This window comes from Pocillopora verrucosa, chromosome 9, assembly GCF_036669915.1.
Source record: "Pocillopora verrucosa isolate sample1 chromosome 9, ASM3666991v2, whole genome shotgun sequence".
Lineage (NCBI taxonomy): Eukaryota > Metazoa > Cnidaria > Anthozoa > Scleractinia > Pocilloporidae > Pocillopora > Pocillopora verrucosa.
Window position 1 is genome coordinate 10,556,398 of NC_089320.1, and position 20,343 is coordinate 10,576,740.

The following is a 20,343-nucleotide window of genomic DNA, read 5'->3' on the forward strand; positions in this document are numbered from 1 at the left end:
GTTACAAAACGGCGAAGTAAGAAGAGATTTGAATTTGTCCCTTTTCAAATTTTTCGGCACAAATACTGTTTAGTACGCGTGAGGCGAGAATTTTTCCACACTTAGGGCGTGAAATGAGATCACGACTCCGCCTCTCTTTAGCACCTTCCAATATCCCTTTTCTGATGGATGAGGTTTTGAACTGATCCATGTCACGATTAGAAAAGAATTATAAGATTAAAAAAAATATTAAATAGCTCGGATAAAGACTGGTAAAAATCTTTAAAGAGAAAAAAAATTATTACCCATTTAAAATAACTTCTAAAATTTTATCACTAAATCTCGGTAAGAATATCTGGCGTCGACTTCGTAAACCACACTACGACTCACAGATTAATATTGCTTAGGTAAAAATAATTATTGTTTCTATCAAGAATCTATATTTCCACGGCTGATGTACAAATATTGACAATCTCCTTTATCGAATCTCTAGTAATATCTGATTGTGCGAAAGAGCTCTTTTGAGTAGTACTTTCAAAGCGTGCTGAAACATGTTTTCCTTTTCGCTGTCGAAAACGATAACTAATGTAAAATTATCTTTTTGCTTGATAAGGCTCTAAATGAAGTAAGCTGGGGTTTACCCTCAAGTAAATTCCGGCTCAAACATCTTTCCTCGTTATTATTCCATTACCGACAAAGCAAATTTCAATCAATGAAACTTTGAGAAAAAATTGCGCAAACGAGAACGGATTCATCTCGTTTTTTCGGGGGACAGCTTCATATATACAGCAAACGCAAAATTTCGCTGAAAGGAGCTCGAACTTTCGCTAGAACTTTCCAGGAGAGATCGCAGGAATAAAAAACCAAATTCGCGTATTTCGTTTGCATTACTTCTGCATAATACTTTTATTTGTAAAAAGTAACACAACGCGAGTGCAAATGTAGCAAATAACATTTATTTATAATTTATTCGGATTTAATTATTATCGATAATGTCTCTTCATTTTCACGTTTTTCTCTTGGCTTTCCACCTTTCTTCGCAATAGCTGGTTTCGTTTCTCAATCCTGCTTGATCTCGTACGAGCTTGTTGCATTTGCCATTGTTGAGTCTCTGAGTCTTGGCCCTGTGACAGGTGGGTCGCTGCGAGTGTTTGGGATGTTGACGCGGTATTTGGCGCAGAAACGCTTATCAGGCGAAAACGGCTGAGGGACTGGGTTCTTCGAAGCTGGTCTCCACTTCGCTGATGTTCCTAAAGATTCAAACTAACTTAGTAAGAATTAAGTCACCTTGATTTTTTTGTCTCTGAACCTTAATTACAGATTTTCTTAAAAGTCTCCAGAATTATGTATCTCGAAAGACAAATAGCAGATTGATAATTGACAAAAACTTGGGAATGATAGAAGCTAAAATAATAATAAAATAAAATAGTGTTGCCATGATAACCATGCAAAAGATGAAAACCTTTTGAGTAATCATTGTACATTGCTTGAAAACCATTTTATTTACTGATTAAAACAAAGGAAAATTTTGAGACGCATTAAAATCATCAAGTCTTGCATCAGTAGGGCAGGTGATATTTAAATTGTGTAGTCATTATTCAAGCAGAAAATTCACCCTCAAGAGGCCAAGGAAAACTGTTATTGAGGCTCTGAGACGCGGTATATCAGCCAGAGGAAATGGAAATTCACCAGACGGCGTTACAACACTCACTCATATGCCAGTGCCGAACAGTCTTTCTGTCTATCACATAATTATTCAATAGAGAACGGTCCCTTACTCATTCTTCTCTTTCTTTGTTATTTGTTCGTCTGTTGGTTTATATTTTCATGTATCATAATTAAATGGTCGTTTACTCAGGCTAGTTGATAAATTGAATGACCATACTCTCTCGCAAGTCAGTGATTACTCCGACATCAGATACCTCTGTAAATGTCCTTGCACGACGCCTTCCGACAGCAGCATGAGCGACGCCAGAGCTAAGGGAAACTTGTTTTCGTAAGTGGCGGTAGTTCCCTGTTGCTGGTCGAGGTGTCTTTGATAGAGAGACAAAACAAACGTACTTGACCCTTAATTTACACCCTACCATCAGCATGCATATTCTCCATACTGTTCTCTATAGATTTCCTAAGGTGCTGACGAGGAGAATTTGTTTAACGATCAAGAGCATCTTTAGTTGATGATCATTTCCTTAAGTCTGATGATTCAGGGGTGACAATGTAAGGAGACATTAAATGCTAGTCGCTCTTAGGGATCAAAAAGTTAACAAAATTCTGTGAACCGTGCGTCTTCTGATACATTTACACTATTTCCTGGCCGGTTCTCCTGTATAGATTATTAATAACCCATGGCCTACAACTATCTTCTTACAAAACGGACCTGGTATATGGACTTCTGATTCAAAACAGTTTTTAATTGTCTCTAGTCGACATAGCTAAAAAAATTGATATTCCTCACCCCCCCTGAAGAGTTTTTATCTGGGGTCTCGTTTGTCTTCGTGTCCTCTGTATCTTTCTTAACACCTTCGTCGCTGTTTTCTTCTTCCTCTTCCACCTCTGTTGTCTTTTTCTGAAGTCGTTTTAACTTCTTCCGCTGTTCTTCCAAATTTTCAATCTCCTTCTTGAAATCAATTAATTGCTGTTTGCAAGCGTCACGTGCCTCGTGAATTGGAGTGTACCATCTAAACATGTCATAAAACAAACAATAAAAAAATTCGTTTGGGTTTTATTATTTCATTCATGATTAGTAATGTCATTTCATAGTATAAGAAATTCACACCGGTGTTATGCAAATTTGCTTCAGGGCTGGGAACAACAAAACTCTTTCTTTACTCCTCAAAAATTGCTTGCAACTTTATTCTAACACACGTGCCATAGCTTTACCTTTGAGAAGGCAAAAGTTCATTCTCATATTTCTTAACATCTTCCTCACTTTCCTCGGTGACGTTATCAAGCACAGGTGTTGGTGTACGACTCGTCTTTTTCGTTGGTGACTTTATTCTGTTCGTTGCCATCTGACCACAGTCCGTTTTATCACTTGCTTTTTCACCGAGGGCCTCATTTGGTGACCAATCCTCAATGACTATAATCGGCGGCTGGCCTGTTTCCTCAGTCACTCCTGAAGATGGTGAACTCTTCCTTCGCTGACGAATATTACTCATCCATTTACTAGCAGCAAATGAAACATTCCATGGACTCAAAACTGGACTTCTAAGAGAAACAGATTCTTCATCTGACGAACTCTGGTCATAGTTGGGTGAGTCATCCAAAACATCAAAAAGACTTCTCTCAAATCTTCGATAACTTTTTGGAGAGAAACGGCGTCCCGGAATTCCTGTGTTTATGATTTCTTTCACAACCACATTCGGTTTTTGAACGGCTGGTTTTTCAATGGGAACAGAGGGCAAAACGTTTGGATTGTTCGTTCTTCTGCCCTCAACAACAGACCCTTTCCCATTGTTATCTTCTTTGGATTCATACTTTACTTTCCTGTTTTTCTTGTCTCTTTTTCCCACTTTGTGTTTCTTTTTTTCGTTTCCTGTCTTCCCTGAAGTACTACTATTCTTTGTAGCCTTAAGCTCAGCATAAAGGGATGTTTCATTCGCAGAAGAAAACAAAGAGCCTTTAGTATGCGGACGTACTGCGACATTTCTTAGTTGTGTTCTGACACTCTTTGCTCTACGACCCAATGTTGGTGATCTTGGCATACGATCTCTCGCCGGTGCACTTCTTGGTTTAGACATTTCTAACGTGGGTCTGTTAAAGTCTCCAAATGCTCTTTTGGCTGGAAAGTGAAAATTAGTTTTGCTTTCAGTGTCATTCTTGGAATTCCTTCTCAACAATAAAACGGCTTTAACAACTGCTGCAGCACTGCTTGTCAAGATGGCAGATGATCGTCGCCTTGACCGAGGAGGCACGAAAAGCTGCTCAGCTTTCTTTGGGGCTCCGGGTACTTCGTCGTCGTGATTTGGCTTTCTCAAATAATGCCTATAAACATGAAATGTGTGCGTAACGTTATTATTTTGGAGAGAATAATATCCAACCGACCTCACCAAAGCAAATCTTAAGTTTTCCCCCCATATAGTGGAGGACTTTTTCGCGTCAGAAAGTAAAGTCAAAGATGTAAATATAAACAGGAGAGCTTGGTCGTTTTCTATCCGCCTTGTTCCTGGAGCCTATCTTCTACATTTACAGTTACTTTGGAAGACTCAACAGTAAGGTTGAGTCTTTACTTAAGCAAAGTGGTGCACAAGGCGGCGGAGCTCATCCCGGTCGTCGTGGCATGAACCAACTAGGCCTAAGTCGAAGGGTGGATAACTCTATCCACTGGATAAATCTCTATCCGATAGATAGTGGAGTATGTTTTGTTAACATTTATCCGCTGGATAGCGATTTATCCGTTGGATAACGTTATCCATCCTTTGAACAATTAGACCCAGGTTACCCACAGCATACCCATCTATCCACCTGGGCCCAGTTGTTCAAGGTGTGGATAACGCTATCCAGCGGATAAATCGCTATGCAGGGGATAAGTGTTAAAAAAACATTTTGTGCTACCCAACGGATAGAGATTTATCCAGTGGATAGCGTTATCCATCTTTCGAACAACCGGAGCCTGGTATCTCACCCAAGAACACAACACAACGGCCTGGGCCTGGCCAAGTCTTGAACCGGACTTCTTCCAAATTCTAGCGCGCTCACCGTTGAAATAACGGATTCGTTGAAAGGCATTCCTTATACTTTAAAACGGAAAACTGGCAAAAAATTCTAGTCGTGGAAGACCCAATTGCGTGAATTTAAAATCAGTCACCTTTTAGCATCTCCATATTCCACAGCTCGAGAAAGAATTGGTGTCATCTCACTCCTGTCAATTGTGGCTTGATATTTTCCCGCCATTTCTAGCAGACTGGTGATTGTGCACCGCTTGAAGCTCTGCCAGATATCACTATCCCGGATGTAATGCATAATGTCGTCGTCATTGAAGAAACAGCGGCGATTTTGACGAAGCATTTGGATAATACTCTCGTTCGTCTTCAACGCCCACCTACGATGTCACAAAGGAGAGTGGTATGGGAAGTTCAATCAACAAACTGGTGGATTATGTGATGAGCTAGATTACAATTACAAAGTTGCTTTATTTTCGGGAGACAGTAAATTACAACAAATTATTTTGAACCAACTCTATGCTACTGATCGGAACGTTTAACTACGTCAGAGAACTCTAAACATGTATTTTCGACTGTCGACTGTTTTACATTTTTAGTTATTGTTTTGGGAATTAATTAACTGGGTAAAGGTATATAAACAAAAAAACACTCGGAAACTTACTTGTTGACCAGGAAACAAGTGACATTACCAATGCTTACAACACTGCAGAAACAAGGACTGGAATCCAGAATGGTGGATTCACCGAAAAATTCACCTAAAGGATTTTAACAACAGCGTTAGGTATCTGCTCTCATTGAAGCGTGCGAAAAATCACTTTTCGTTTGAGTGTCGAAAGCAATTTTGCTTTACTTCGGTCTGTGATTGGTCCAGTCAGTCCGCGTCACTTTCTCAACCAATCAGACGCAAAACTGAAACTTATCACGACTTAGTCGTTCACGTTTTATTTTTCCTAAAGGGGGTCTGATAATTTTACCTTGAGTTTTCATTGGCTCCTACAGGTATTTCCCTTTCTTATGAATGACCTTTGTGATAATTTTACCTTGAGTTTTCATTTGCTCCTACAGGTATTTTCCTTTCCTATGAATGACCTTTGTGATTACTTTGATTTTGAATTTATGACATGGAATGGAATTGTGGAAATGGAAGTAGAAGCCACAACATACCCTTTTCTATTTGTCCAAGTTTGACTACTTCTCCACGATTAACTTCATCAATAAAAATACTCCTGTAGTACTGACATCTCCCTGTTTGAAAGGAGAATATTCGTTATATTCCAGACTCACTCGGCAGTCTCTTTTACTGGGGCAAATTATCAACACATTGATTGGTTTCTACTGCGAAAAGAACAAATGGGGTTATAATGGCATAATATCGCGTGTAATTCAAGCACTGAACAGATGGTGGCCGCAAGACAACAAAGGACTCACCCAGTTACCTTGGGTTTACTTCTGATTCGTTGCACATAAAGTAACAGGATGATAATACTCGCATTGTGCGCGTTTGCTTTTCAATCAGGTTACCACTAGTCTGCAAATAGTACCAACCGACGCACTATGGACGGGAAAAGTTAATGATATGGTGGAGAAAAAGAGAATGTATATATATTTCTCTTCATTCCTGCGGAATACACTTGTGAGCGGCTTTTTTTTAGTTAGGCAATTAGAAAGGGACAGTAAAGAGGCGATTTCATTTTGACCTCTATGAGTCGAGGGTGTTTCAAAGTCACAAATTTTCTATAGCTACCTTGCGCACAAACCATAAAAAGCCATAAGCGATAGTCTCAGTGGCGACATTTAATCATCAAACCTTGGCCTACTATAATTTAGCTACATGGCCAATTTTCCCAAACGAAGCAATCTTTAACGAACTGTTGGAATGCCACGAACTACCTTGCAACCGGGGCGTAACGCATGTTCTGCTCAGTCTGTACACAGTTGGGCAGATGAATATGTCTCATTGACGTGTTTTATTGATAAAAGAACCAAAATGGTATTACCTTTTGCAACAAAAAAGAGATGCTCTGGAAGATCCCCTTGGTTGACAATGACTTTTCCAGCGGAATATTCCTGCAGGTCACCATGAAATGATAGATATATCAGTAATGTTTTATGCTAAAAATCCCAGCGGCGTAGAAGAGGAAGCCAAGCGCTGGTTAAAAAAATTTATTTATTTTGATTTCAAGTGATGTGCCTTAGACTTATTAAAATAAGCCTTGAAAGCTGATGCTGACTTTGAAAATTATAAGACTTTTATGGTCATTTCTTGTCGACAGGTTAGCACATGATTGTGTTCTTATGTGACGTATATATTATAAAGGACATCACACGTAAAATGTTAACATGCAAATATTTATTTCCCATTAATTTTCATTCCGTCCTTAGATACTCAGTGGTTTCCCGAGTCTATTTTGACTACGTAATGAGATAGCTTGGCAGCTAAAATTGAACATCGCTATAAGCCAAAAATTTACACAAGTGAATTCGAACCAAAAGAAAAATTGTGAAAACAAGAATTTAAAATCAAAATAAATATAGAAATATCCGAAATTTGTAAAATCATTACGTACCTGCCTTGCCATCAAACCAACTAATTTCCTCTTCTCCTCCGAAGGCAGAGCTTTCAAAGCGGCGACTTCCTCAATAAACATATCAATTTCTTGAACATAGCGATTCTGAACTCGCTTAACGGAGCTGTGAAATCGGTCACGGTCGACTCGCAAGAATTCAGTGACTTCCACGCTTCGTATACTGTCTGGCGGAGGAAGATCAAACTCTCTTCCATCTCCCGACACAAGACCAAGATATTCACCAGCCACGTGCGTATAGGTTATCTCACAGTCATAAGACTTTTCAGCCGCCGCAGGATCACCAGATGAGCCGTTGTTAATATCATATTTAGCCTCCACTGATCCGCTCAAAATATAGTAACACGAAAGACAACTCTCTCCTTGTTGCTTACTGATTTCAACACCAGCCTCAATTTTTTGGTACGTAACAACATGGCAGAGTGCTTCCTTAATAAATTGAAGACCTTTGTGAATTTCTTTCAGCGCCGCGACAACTGGTTTTATGACATGTAGTTCCTCGGCCGATCGTCGAGCGGTGGAACGTCGCCGTAAGATTTCCAATGTATCGTCTGTAAGTACAATTCCAGCTTGTGCTTTGAAAAGTCTCTTGTTGAAAACGGGTGGTAGATTGAGAACTGAAATGTTCGGCCCTGATTCGCGCAAAGTTGGCATTATGGATATTTTTTAAATGGCACTTTCGCAAAGAAGGAACAACGGGTAGCCTTCATTTCGCCCTTTCTTGATTATAATCTGCGAGCGTTCTTTCTCGTTTTAGATGTCACATTTATCGTTTCTCCTTAGCGATCAACACTAAGGTTTTAAACTCCGATTCGTTTTGTTATGGCTTGACCATAAACAAACCACGTAGCCATGAAAGCGAAAAGTTATGTAAATTAACTTTTCCCTAGCAGGTGTAACGCTCAGTAATGTTAATCATCATATTCTTGTCAATAAAATCAGTGAGCACTGCCTTCTTGTCAAAAAACTTTACTCAGCTTAATTGGTACAACCATTAGCAAGTTTACCGTTGATGTCAATGGTGGAAATGCCATCCTTTTGACAGTGAAAGCGAGATGCGACATATGAGAAATCTCCCTTCACGGATGCAAATTAGAGCAGTCGAGTGTCCGAAAGGTGCGAAATTGGGATACTTATTTCGCAGATATGCTATGTTTGCACTTTGACAATTTCAAAAGAGGTCATTGTAGACAATTCCATGATATGAAAATGACTTTGTATTTCCAAATAAAAATTATACAATTTGGATGATAAACACGTAAACTTTTTGTTTGGTTGTTCATAGAAGCGGTTAAGAAACTAAAGGTGACACAATCGCAGTTTTAAAATTTACATCTTAAAAATAATTTTAAACGAGTTGTAGTTATTATTCTATTATTATTAGGAAGGGAAACAATTACCAGTTTTTACTGAAGACTTGTCTTTCAAACAGAAAATCATCGGAAATTATTCATCAAATCCTCACTGCAAAGTGAAATTGTCATATCAATTATGTCACGCAATATTCTGTCACCCGGCCCTACTTCAAAAGTTGTACCAAATCTTATTGGTTATTATCTTTACTGTCTGCCATGCAATTCTTATGACGCTAATTCCGAGAATTTGGTATTGGATCAGCTGATAATGTCCTAATTGATATTGTACTTAATTCTCATCAACTGCCTGCTTTATATTATAATTATAGCGGAGCTCGCATCTCGCGAAGCGCGTGCAGAGTAACCCCAAACACTTAGAAAATAATAGTAACCCATCAAGCCGAGAAAATTTGGCAAGGTATTACCGTACGTACAAGGTACTAATTTTAGCATGCGCAGCCAACTGAATTGCAGGCTCAAATCTAGCCATCACGTAAGAGAAACAGAGAACGTATTGCGCATGCACGATTACGTGCGTAACTTGGAAATATCATTCGTGCGCGCCAGAGTGCGCCAAAAATGCCGGGTACAAAGTTCGGTACAGCGCACCGCGGGTACTTAGTTCACCATTGCACGCGGGGTTCACGTGGGCTTGTAAATGTGAAGCTGCACAAGCAAAGAATTTGCAATCCGCGTCTGGAGCGGGAACTCATTCCGACTAGGTTTTTGTTTAAAACATTAACAATAATGATATTGATTCTCAGTAGTTTGCAATTTCTAATTAACTTGCAAAGCAACAATACCCAGAGCTAAAGCTATGTCACCCGGAAGAAATCATTTTATTTTAAGTTTCTTGTGAAAGAGTTTGTGTGGGAATAGAATCGAGAGAGAGAGAAAGAAGTAAAAGGTGCGAGCGAGTCGAGAAAATGCGAAAGAGAGAGAGAAACAACGTGACAAAGTAGGCAGAAACACGGCAAAAGGAACGCCAAAGAGAACTTGAAGAGGCTAATGTGAAAAGGCGAATATCTATCGAAAAGCAACGTTAAAAAGAAATACAAAGAGCTCCAGATAACAGACTGAAAATAGGTGAACAACAAAGAGAAAGCAAACCGCAGAGGAGCAGAGAAAGGAGGAGTTAAGTTGAGTTTTATCTGAGTTTTCCCCTACAATAAGGCCCAGAAAAATTCCAGATGTTTCATACTAGTTCCACGTTATAATTCATTGCTGTTTTGATGAAGGCAAAAAAATGAAATGACGTTTCGGTAAAATTATTTGGCATTCGTGGTTTACAAGCCTTTAGAGCCAGTTCATCGCTCGCATCGAACATTTCAGGTGTTTGTATTCACCCAGCCTGCGTTGCTGGCGGTCTGCGATTTTGGGAACGGAGAGAAAAATTTTTCTCTCCGCCCGCAAAATCGCAGAGCGCCAGCAACGCGGGCTAGTATTCACCAAATCATTTCTTGTCCTATCGTTTGGAATGTTTGATGAAGTCGTGGTGTTAAGAGAAAGGAAGTTATCTCACTAATTATTTTTTGGTTAGAATATTTCCAAATAACAGCGAACGGTGTAAGCAATTCATGAACCATTTATGTAACCTGATTGGATATTTTATTTTTAAGTTAATCTAGTTACACCAATCCAGCTAATCTAATTCTATTGATGATTAAGAACGATAAATCCATATACAGGGCGTGAAATTAATTTTTTTTTCTGATAGCCACTTGGCTCCTTAATTCTTCAAAGTGGTAGCCAAGAGGAAAAAAGTTGGTCGCCATTTTCAAAGACAAACAAAACCTTTTTTTAAGCTGTCAGCGTTCCAGATGCACCCTCCAAAATTAAATTTGGGAAAAGATCTTTAACGTGCCACGAAGTGGACACTTGGATGGACGATATACAACGTTAAAGCTCACCTATCGAAGATGGCGTCTAGTTATCGATCAAGATTAAAGTGTTGCTTTTTGGAAACAAACTTAACGAGGAAGTTTGCCGCGGATTTATCTTTGCAAATATCCTGATATATGTACCCCAAAAGCACATTTAGAGTTGTGATAAGGAAGTTACTTCCTTGATAAGGAAGCAAATTCTTTAAACCCTCTCATAACTCTTGTTGTAAACAATACAGGTAAATTTTACTTCAATCTCAAGCTGTTGACAAATTTGAAAACTTTGAGTGGATTGTTATCAACCCTGCAAAGAATGCTCAAAATAATCTGTTTGGAATTAATGAAAAGCAAAATGACAATCAGACCTGTTTGGCATGCTTCACTGATTCATTTTAGTTGTGTATACTTACCATTATAGAGGTGTCTTCAAAAAATGTTCAGTATAGCTGTTGTTCTCTGTTGATTGTTGTTGCCCAGAAAGCTACAAAAAGCACTGAACTTAAAATTTTGTGTACACAAGGCACTCTCCAAGGTGATAAATTGAATTTTGTTTACTATGCACTTGCACATATTGCAATGATTTATTCAAGCAGTACTCTACATGTATGAATCTAACAACATAATGTCTTTCTTAACTGTTCACATTTTATTTGCTCTTTACATTTCTTAGCAACAATAGTTAAGATTTTTAGGAAAGCAAAGAAACAAAAGAATAGAAGACAGTGAAATTATAAACTTTATCATTTGAGAGAAAAAAGATCACAGAATACTTAAGGAAACTTTAATTGTGCTAGCTACTTTCCTCCATTGCCTTTTATGCTTTTGATCAAACAACATTTAATTAGTTATAGGATTTTCCCACAATGTGTCAAATTACCAGCGTGGACTTGACTTTTCTCGGATTTCAGCTTGTAAAAGACAGATACAAAAACTAGATAGCTGCAAGAAAAAGGAAAAAACATCAAAAAATCACCCTGAAGTGGCTATTGGTGTGTGATATATAGAATGAATATGTGAGATGTGAGATTGGTGTGTGATATATAGAATGAATATGTGAGATGTGAGATTGGTGTGTGATATATAGAATGAATATGTGAGATGTGAGATTGGTGTGTGATATATAGAATGAATATGTGAGATGTGAGATTGGTGTGTGATATATAGAATGAAAGTAGCTGTAAAAATACATTGACGTTTTTCCTATTCAACTGCAAGTTAGTTAGATTTTGGGTTCTACAATTATTCTGGGTAAGATTAAATTTATTAATATCTTGTGTTTTGTTTTGAAGCTTTCAATTAAGCAAGGTGTTCTTACAAAGGCTGATACCCAAACTAAATATTGATATAAGGAGTAAGTCACCAGATATGTGAGTTTTAAAAGGTGGAAAAGCAAGGATCCTCCTTTAATTAGGAATTGAATTAATGGGAATCTTCCTCCTTTAATTCATGTTTTACTTTGACCTGCCTCCTTCCATCTACTGTTTAGCCTCTAGGCACATAGATGAAGGGTACCTTTTGAATGTTTTGATGCATGAAGTTTAAATTGGCATCCATGTAATGCACAAGGCAAGATTATAGGTGCCCTGGCTTTTTAAGTTAAAAGTTATTTAAGAGAGCTGTGTAGACCATTCCCACTTATTATCCTCCACTGGATATTTGTACAAATAGCATAGTCATCACCAGTCTCATTCTTTCTCATTGTTCACTGATAACCTCTGTACTTTTTTAAATGAAGAAAGGAATACTGGTACTTGCCTTCTTACCACCTAAAGAGTCGTTGACTCCATACCCTTAAAATAATTGATGACTGGTTAGGGGGGAAGGCTACTTCCCCAACATGCTGTTAAATGAAATTTGCATTAAGTTTTCACAAAGCAGTCCATTGGGAAATTAGAAGTAGATAGTTCTGTTGTACATGAGCAAATTGCTACTATTAAAGCACTCTCTAAAGATTAAAATTTAATGGCAGACCCAGAGCTGTGGTTAACTACCAATTCTCACTCTTTTTTTTTTTTTTGTTAATTGTACCTGACTGACCCAAATTGAATAAATGGCAACTTGATATTTATTTGTTCTCCTCTTGAGGTGTGTATCAAATTTTTGAGGTCATGGCAGGCTTAAAATATAGGAAATCTGCATTTGTCTTGTGTTTTCAACATTAAAGCTGCAATTGTGACTACTTTGAATGTCTTTACTATGTACATAATGGTACACATAGGTGTTGCAAAAAATTTTCCCTTGCTTTTTCATTAGACAGCACACATTTCTGTTTCTAAGAATCTTGTTTATCTGTTCTAGGATAAATCCTAGTTTTTCAACCAAATTTTATATTCTTTTAAATATTCCAAGATCTCCTAATATCAGTTATGTCTTTTTAAGACTTTTATATAGTTATATGTACATGAAATCTAGCAGATGTATGACACATGAAGTTCTCTCCTGACCTATTCCCCACATTTATAATGAGTAGGGATTTGTATTGGCTCAAAAAAGTATAGTCAAATTAAAGTTTTGTGCACAGCCTATGCATCAAATTTATGTCATAAAATATTGTATCCATCCTGAAACTAGCTTATAAGAACATTATAAGAATAAGTATGAATTACCTAGCCCAAGTATGACAACTCTACCTTCAAGGAAATTCATTTATTTGCTATTGTGAGAGGCTACCATCAATAACTTTACAACCTCTTTAAACTAAAGAGAAAATTTGATTAATGTTTGGCATCAATTTCTGTAATGTAAAATTGAATGCTTGTATTTTTCCAAGGTTCCTCCAAATATCTTCATAATTGAAACCTATTCGTCTCTCTTCATTATTAAGTTTGAAATATGATATTCTAGTTCTACCTTGTCTTCATTTAAATCAAACTTTCGCAGCGCAAGAAACAGATGGTGGACAAATTTCGTATTTCAGTCGCTAGAGTTGCCAGGATCATGGACAGTTTGTTTAAAGACACTGACATATGCAGTTACAGCAGAGGTTACCGAATTAAATAACAGAAAGGTCTGAAAAGGAAGTCGCGTATTTCCAGCCAGAGGAGTCGAAAGAGGAGAAGTTAAAAATATCAGGTTCAAACATGAGTTAAAAGTGACTTTTCTTTTTAATTTTCTACGCTTATCAGAGAAGGTTTACACGTAAGGAAAAATTGGTGGAGGGGGCAGTCATACCTGAAGACATCGAGAGAAGATGCAAGAAAAGCCCATACGTTTCTGGCGTAATGTTTCACCGACTTAATCGTCTCACGAGGTACACCCTTCAAGGTCCTTCAATTGAACTGTGATACCGTAACTCGAGGTCGTTTGCCGTCGTTTCTTTCAATTTTGGCTCATTTTCCAAACTGAAACTATCAGTCACGCTTTAAAGAATATAATTTGAACCGAGACTGATACTCACAGTGTCATACATCTGTATGACATCTTACAGTAAATCTGAAGAAGAAAACATTTGCTATCCTCGAAAATCTGTAAATATATAAACGAACATCATTAGCTGCTGAAAATACCGCTGACAAGCTGGCGTGTTGATCGCCTTGAAAGTTATGAAGTTATGAATATTATCTTAGCCAACCTGACCGCTTGGGAGATTTTTATACTAGTCCTTCTGTGCATTCTAGTTTTTCTATCCATTTGCTAGAGTAAACTTTCCAATCAGTTATCACAAGCTATTTTTGTTTGGATTCAATTATTGAGTCAATCTCTTTCCCCTGATCTTCCAGCTTGCGAAGTAGTTTTTAGAACTATGCGGGAGTCACGCCAAGCCATAGGACGATATGGAACGACAAGAAAATAATGGCATGGGTGAGGAGAGATGGAGAGAAAGCTGAGTTCCAAGCCACAGCAAGGCTGAGCTTCAAGCCCCATTGAGGTCATATCTTTAGCGGAGTTACATATCAACCAACAATAGAAGTCCCGATTACAAAAGTATCGAATAATAACAATTGCTCCCACCAGGATTCGACCGAGAGTTTAGCTGACAGAGCTGTATTTTCCCATGTGGAAAGACAGCTCCACACAGGCCGTATCAGCGGTACCTTCAAAGGCTTTTTCCGCCAATTGAATTCACCGCTGAAAGGGATGGCGCAATACTTCTTAGTCCCAATGAATCCATTTCTATCAGAAAAAACTTTCAATCAGAAAAATTCTACATCCATCACCTGTATTGACTTTGGGTTTAGCAAGAATCCAACGGAGTCTGCGCGGGTATTGTGATACCCACTATCTTTCACTTATGTGACTGTGGCACGTCTATGGTTTAAAATAACCTGAGAGCTTTCAATTTAAAATTAATTATACCAACCATAAAGAGTTTGGTTTCGCTAAATTAAAGCGCTTTTCCCGTATGAGTTGAAATCAGCAGGTACTTGCAGATGAACCGGTGACTTATTGAACAGGGAAATCACAGGAATCTTTGAACCAGTCGCTTTTATTTGCTTTTACTCCATGTTGCGTGTGACAGAGAACAGAAACAAAGAGCGCGTATTTGGATGAAATCCGACCCCGGATAATCTCGCCGCCAGCAATGACAATTCCTGTCTTAGCTGTTTAGGAGGAACAAAATAATGAGGTTTCAGCGCTTCTTGTTTTTTAGTTTTCTTGGTTTAAGCTTTATGTGCTTTATCGCCACATTACTGCTTCCAAAAATCAAGGAAAGGAATCTGATCCACTTTCCGTCCAAGACGTTTTCAAGGTACGCAGAATTTCTTCGCGCAAAACTCAATCCGTCCACGTCCACTGAGTGAGTAACTCCCTCCTTATTTCATATATTAACGCCATTTAGGTTTTAAACACCGATTTGGTGAAAGGAATACGAAGACAATGATACCAAAATAAGAATAGGAAAGTAAAAACAAGTCACTGTAGTAAAAGATTGTAAATAATATGCGTCGTATTTCTGACGACATGTGCGCAGCGAATTCCTATAGACATGGTATGCTTCGTATCAGCAAATGCCTTCCTTTAATTGATTTTCGTTAATTTAGTTTGCTTCGTTCAATGTTGCGAATTTCCCTAGTCCTATCAGTTATATTACTTGTCACGGTTCTGCAGTAGAGCTTCAGGTCGTTCAGCTGCTTAAAACCGAAAGACATTTTGAGGGTCACATATGATCAGTTCGATTTCATATGATTGTAAACCTGCTTCAACCTAATGGCTGCTCGCTTCAAAGTGAATGCATCGGGAAACAAAAAGGCGGTGCAAAGAGATCAGGTACAAATGAATCGAAAGTTTCCCTGCCTCATCGCTTATTCTGTGCGTAACAGACAGTCTGTCGATTGTGACCAGACTGAGCAGAGTGTGGCTGCCATGTTTTAATCTAAGAAACTTTGATTGACAATTCGCCTACAAAGTTCCGAATTTATTGTCCAGCTGTCACGTCATATATTGCCTTCCTTTAAACATTCCAATTAACCGCTGGATACCTTGGAACGATGGTGATACTTTGGGATATCGGTGATGATTTGATTGTGTCTCAACGTTCTGTTACTTTCACTGGTTGGTCACGTTGTGAAAATCACGAGTTCTTTCTGCCATCTTTGATCGTTCGGGAACTTGTTCCCATTCCCCTTCCCTGGGTAAATTTCTCCACGCACGGTACTTCATTTATCCGATTATTAAGGGAAGGTCTGTCTTTAAGCCTGACAGTCTGTTGAGTAGGAGGGAATATATTCGCATCCTAAAGAAATAACGAGGGATATAAAACGAAGAAATAAATTTGTGCACTCATTTCGCACTTCTCGAGAGCGAGGAAAGAAAACTTAGAGAGTCAGTGGGATTTCTGGATGAGGTTTTCCAAATTTGAAGTTTGAAATTTTTTCGACTTTTTTGGTCAGCCTAACTGATACTTTATTATCATAAGCAAAGCATAAATAACGGCTGTGAATCCGGCTGTGAACCACCTCATCAGCCTACGGCAAGAGTTTGCTTTTACTTAGTATGGGAGGTTAACCCTTAACTCCATAACATCAGTATGCATATTCTCCATACTACTGACTCCCTGGACACTTCCTAGGGTTCTGACAAGGAGAATTTGTTCTACAATAAAGAGCTTCCTAAGTTGGTGATCATCTCCTTTATTCTCATGACCTTAATGTTTGATTCAAGGGTGATGTTGTAAGGAGAAATTAGATGTGAGTCACTCTTAGGGGTTAAAGGGTTAATGGGTTGAATTCCTTCTCTCAGTGAGTATCTTGTAACAAACGAATTTGTCACAAGATAAAACCCTTAAACCCTTAGATTGACCAGCATCTAACTTCTCCTTACAGAATTAATTCTGAACATTCATTAAGATCATCAGAACAAGGTAATGATCACCAACCTGAGAAGCTTAGATTGTTTAAACAAATTCTCCTTGTCAGTATCAAAGTGTAGAGAAGAGTCAGGAGAATATAGATACTGATGTTAGAGTGTAAAGTGTTAAGTAGAGACTGGAATTTATCATTCATGCCAAACTTTTGATTTTGCAGAAACCGTTACGTGCAAGCAGCAAGCAACGACATAAGCCAGTCGTCTTCTTCAACGGAACCTCAGGAGGATGACGCTGAATCAAAGAGTGTTAGGGCTGTTGATCGCGAAATAGAAGAATTACTGAACAGTACAAACGGACAATCTAGAGAGTTGGCTGTAGAAGAGGAGGATGATATCCAAGAAACGTCTACAGAAGAAAGCCTCGTGAAATACGACGAATTAAGGTAGATATCTGTCAGTGAGACACCTTGCAAAGGAGTAGTAAGAGAGACAAGGAACCATGCTAAAATGCACACAAAACCCCCATTGTTTACAGAAAAAGCACTAAAATGAGATAAAAGTTCCCTCGAGTTAGTCTCTTACTCCTTGAAGATTCTACCTGAGCTCTTTCTTCAATCTTTTGTTCATAGTATCCTTTTATTAAATTCTTATCTTTGGAAAAGCTCAGTGCTATTTATCGAGGTCAAAGACAGTGATTATGAGGTGTTGCTGTTTGTCTCATTATGAATTCACTTGCGATGTAGATCATGTCCTACCTTCAGTATGTCAGAGATTATTCAACGTTAATTGAGTTCCGGTTTATTTTTTGCGATAAGATGACAGATGATTTAACAATAGGATTATATATATGTATATATATATATATATATATATATATATATATATAATGAGAGAGACCAGAGCGTGAGACCTGAACAGTGTGAGGAAGATCAAGTTGATTTTAAAAAATAAAACGTGTAGTTTCGGAACATAGCAGACTTGTTAGTCTCATTTCCGACAAGTATCAGTTTGTTGAGGTAGTGAAGTCCATCTTAAACTTCCGTTGTTCTCCCAACAGCTGCACGCCTCACAAAAGTGTTGCCTTCCTCAAAACCCATAAAACCGGAAGCAGCACTCTCACAAATATCCTAAATCGTTATGCAGACCTCAGAGAACTAAGCATAGCACTTCCAAGGGAACATCTGTACCGCTTTGGTTGGCCAGGTTACTTCAATTGGAGGAATGTGGACATGTTTCGATTGAACGGACAACCAGCTCATATCCTATGTAACCACGCTCGATACAATAGACCTGCAATGGATATTGTAATGCGCAGCGACACAAAGTATATTACGATTTTGCGTGACCCGGTTAATCAGTTTGAGTCTACATTCAACTACATGGAACTGTATCGTGATTTTAATTTGCCGAAGTTTCCAAATCCAATGGAAGTTTTTCTGAAAAATCCTTATGGACACCTTCAAAACTTAACAAAAAGGGTGAAATCCCTTCCTGAATCGATCAATTTGGTGAGAAATGGAATGTTCTTTGATTTAGGTTTCTCGTCATTAATGGGCAGCAGGAAAGACAGTGAACTTCGCAACGCTATCGCAAATATTGAGAAGGAATTTTCACTGGTTCTTATCATGGAATATTTCGACGAGAGTCTAGTTCTTCTTAAGCGTGAATTCTGCTGGGATTTAGACGATGTTATTTACATCAAACAGAATCAACGAAAGTACGGTAATAATACGTCGCATAACTTTATTTCTGCGCAACTCAGGCGCAGGATAAGGAACTGGAACCGAGCCGATGTGTTACTTTACGAACACTTCAACAAGACTTTCTGGGAGAAAATCAAACGGCACGGGGGGGGATTTTACGAAGACCTTACAGAACTGAAGCGCAAAAATTTGGAGATGTATCGTGACTGTGTTTCCCCTGAGGAAGTGACAGAAACCGCGTTTCGACTGAGTGGAAAAATACGAGGTTTTAAGCTAAACAATGGCGTTTCACGTTTCAACAGATACCTATGTGAAAAGCTGCTTACAAACGAAATAGACTACATTAATTATTTCCGCCGGAAGCTGAACCCTCACTCAGAGTATCAGAAGCAACTAAGAGCTGCAGGAAAAGCACCTCATACATCGGCTGAAAACACCATAAGTCAAAGAATTCGTGCGTTTCAAAGCAAACAGTTGCAAATTAAAGCGGGAAATCCTGTTCCAAAGGCGAGGCCGTAGCAACCGCATAGAACTTCGTCTAAAGGCATTAGTGGACGATCCCAGGGAAAGGAAAATTTTCGTTGTCTATCAAGAGAGAGCGTTTCTGGCCGCACGTGAACTAAGTAAACTCATCATAATCACAAGGTGTTTGTATACAAGTGATGGATCTAAAATATGTCTAATTGGCACCTGTGGCCATGCAATTGAACCGCACATGTGCGTAAACACGCTCTTACCGTAATGGAAAAGAGACAAAAGCTGCGTTGCTGGTGGTTTGTGTAACGCTGGATCAAAATATATGCAGCGCAGCAGCGAAATCAAGCAGGTTTCTCCCATTTTTTCGGTTCAAGGCTTTCTTTCCTTGGTCTTATTCCTACACTAGGATTTAGACGAATACCCTTTCGTTTAGGCCGTTTGCGCACATAAAGGTTTTTATGTTAATGTAAATTCCAAACCATAACGTATAAATTTGCAAAGGATGAAACATTTGTCTATCAATAACGAAGGGCCGAGCCCGAAAAGGTTAAAAAAACCATAATCTCAATACTGCTCTTTTTGTTCATGTTTCATGTTAGCCGAACTTCACTGCAAATGAGGGGGCATGTTCGGCGCGCTTGAGTCGATTCGAACATGAAGAGCAATCATTCTCCTTTATAGACAAGTTTGACTTTTTTTTAAAATATTTCCTGGCAGGATTTTTACCTTTAAAGCAGGCGATCACAATATCGCACAATATCGCACGAAGTTCCTCTTCAAGCGACGAACACTGAACCGCTGTTGTCAACGTTCATTTTTAGGGACCATTTCTTATTTATCACCTGGGTGTGGAGAGATCGGAGGACTTTGGTCATGTTACAACAAAATTACCCGATCCCCCATAAGGCTCTGTACTACTCTTACGACCCCCACCCCCACCCCCCCCACCCCAAATTGGCAGTTAATTGGCAGTCAATTTTCTATGGTATCTTCTCTTCCTTCCTTCTGTTGGCCACGACTAACCCCTTATCTGTTCTTGCTGAAAACCCTGTAATTTCCCGTACTTAAAGTGTATATTTATCATACTGTAGACATGTTTTGTAAACAAAGAAGACTGTTTTTGCTCTAACTTTGAAAATAAAATGACTGGAAGCATTTTGAACGCTGAATTTCATTTAGCTTTAACAGCTGTGCACCGTGGAATTACGTAGTCACCATCGCCAGGAAACACGCGACGATATACGTAGTTGTACCGTGACATAATTTTTCTGGCTGAATATTATACTCTCATTATTGAAAATATTTGGGGAAGAGTATTTTATTTCTTTGGGGAGTTTTGTCCGTCTAAAACCTTAAATATTCGGTTCCGTTTTGCAGATATTGTCAAGTTGCATTCGACGACATCATATTGTATGTAAATAAGTCAAACTGACTCTTGACAGATGCGAATT

At 38.5% G+C, this 20,343-nt stretch overlaps 2 protein-coding genes across 3 annotated transcripts; one reads left to right on the forward strand and one right to left on the reverse strand.

The window, feature by feature from the left end:
- Positions 1-927: 927 nt before the first annotated feature.
- LOC131793839 (uncharacterized) lies at positions 928-8,073 on the reverse strand. Its single transcript, XM_059111329.2, has 9 exons — positions 7,211-8,073; positions 6,641-6,710; positions 5,808-5,888; positions 5,305-5,398; positions 4,787-5,020; positions 2,860-3,963; positions 2,435-2,657; positions 1,902-2,012; positions 928-1,229 (listed from the first exon to the last, which is right to left on the reverse strand). The coding sequence occupies exons 1-9, from the start codon at positions 7,880-7,882 to the stop codon at positions 963-965; spliced, it is 2,856 nt and encodes a 951-aa protein (XP_058967312.2). The 5' UTR covers positions 7,883-8,073; the 3' UTR covers positions 928-962.
- A 6,725-nt stretch (positions 8,074-14,798) lies between these two features.
- Positions 14,799-20,039, forward strand: LOC131793842 (galactose-3-O-sulfotransferase 2-like). 2 transcript variants are annotated; one of them, XM_059111337.2, is made up of 3 exons: positions 14,799-15,156; positions 16,931-17,155; positions 17,770-20,039. In XM_059111337.2, the coding sequence occupies exons 1-3, from the start codon at positions 15,029-15,031 to the stop codon at positions 18,932-18,934; spliced, it is 1,518 nt and encodes a 505-aa protein (XP_058967320.2). In that variant the 5' UTR covers positions 14,799-15,028; the 3' UTR covers positions 18,935-20,039. The 2 variants fall into 2 exon arrangements, with proteins under 2 accessions (XP_058967320.2, XP_058967319.2); XM_059111336.2 differs by having other exon boundaries at positions 14,800-15,204.
- Positions 20,040-20,343: the final 304 nt, after the last annotated feature.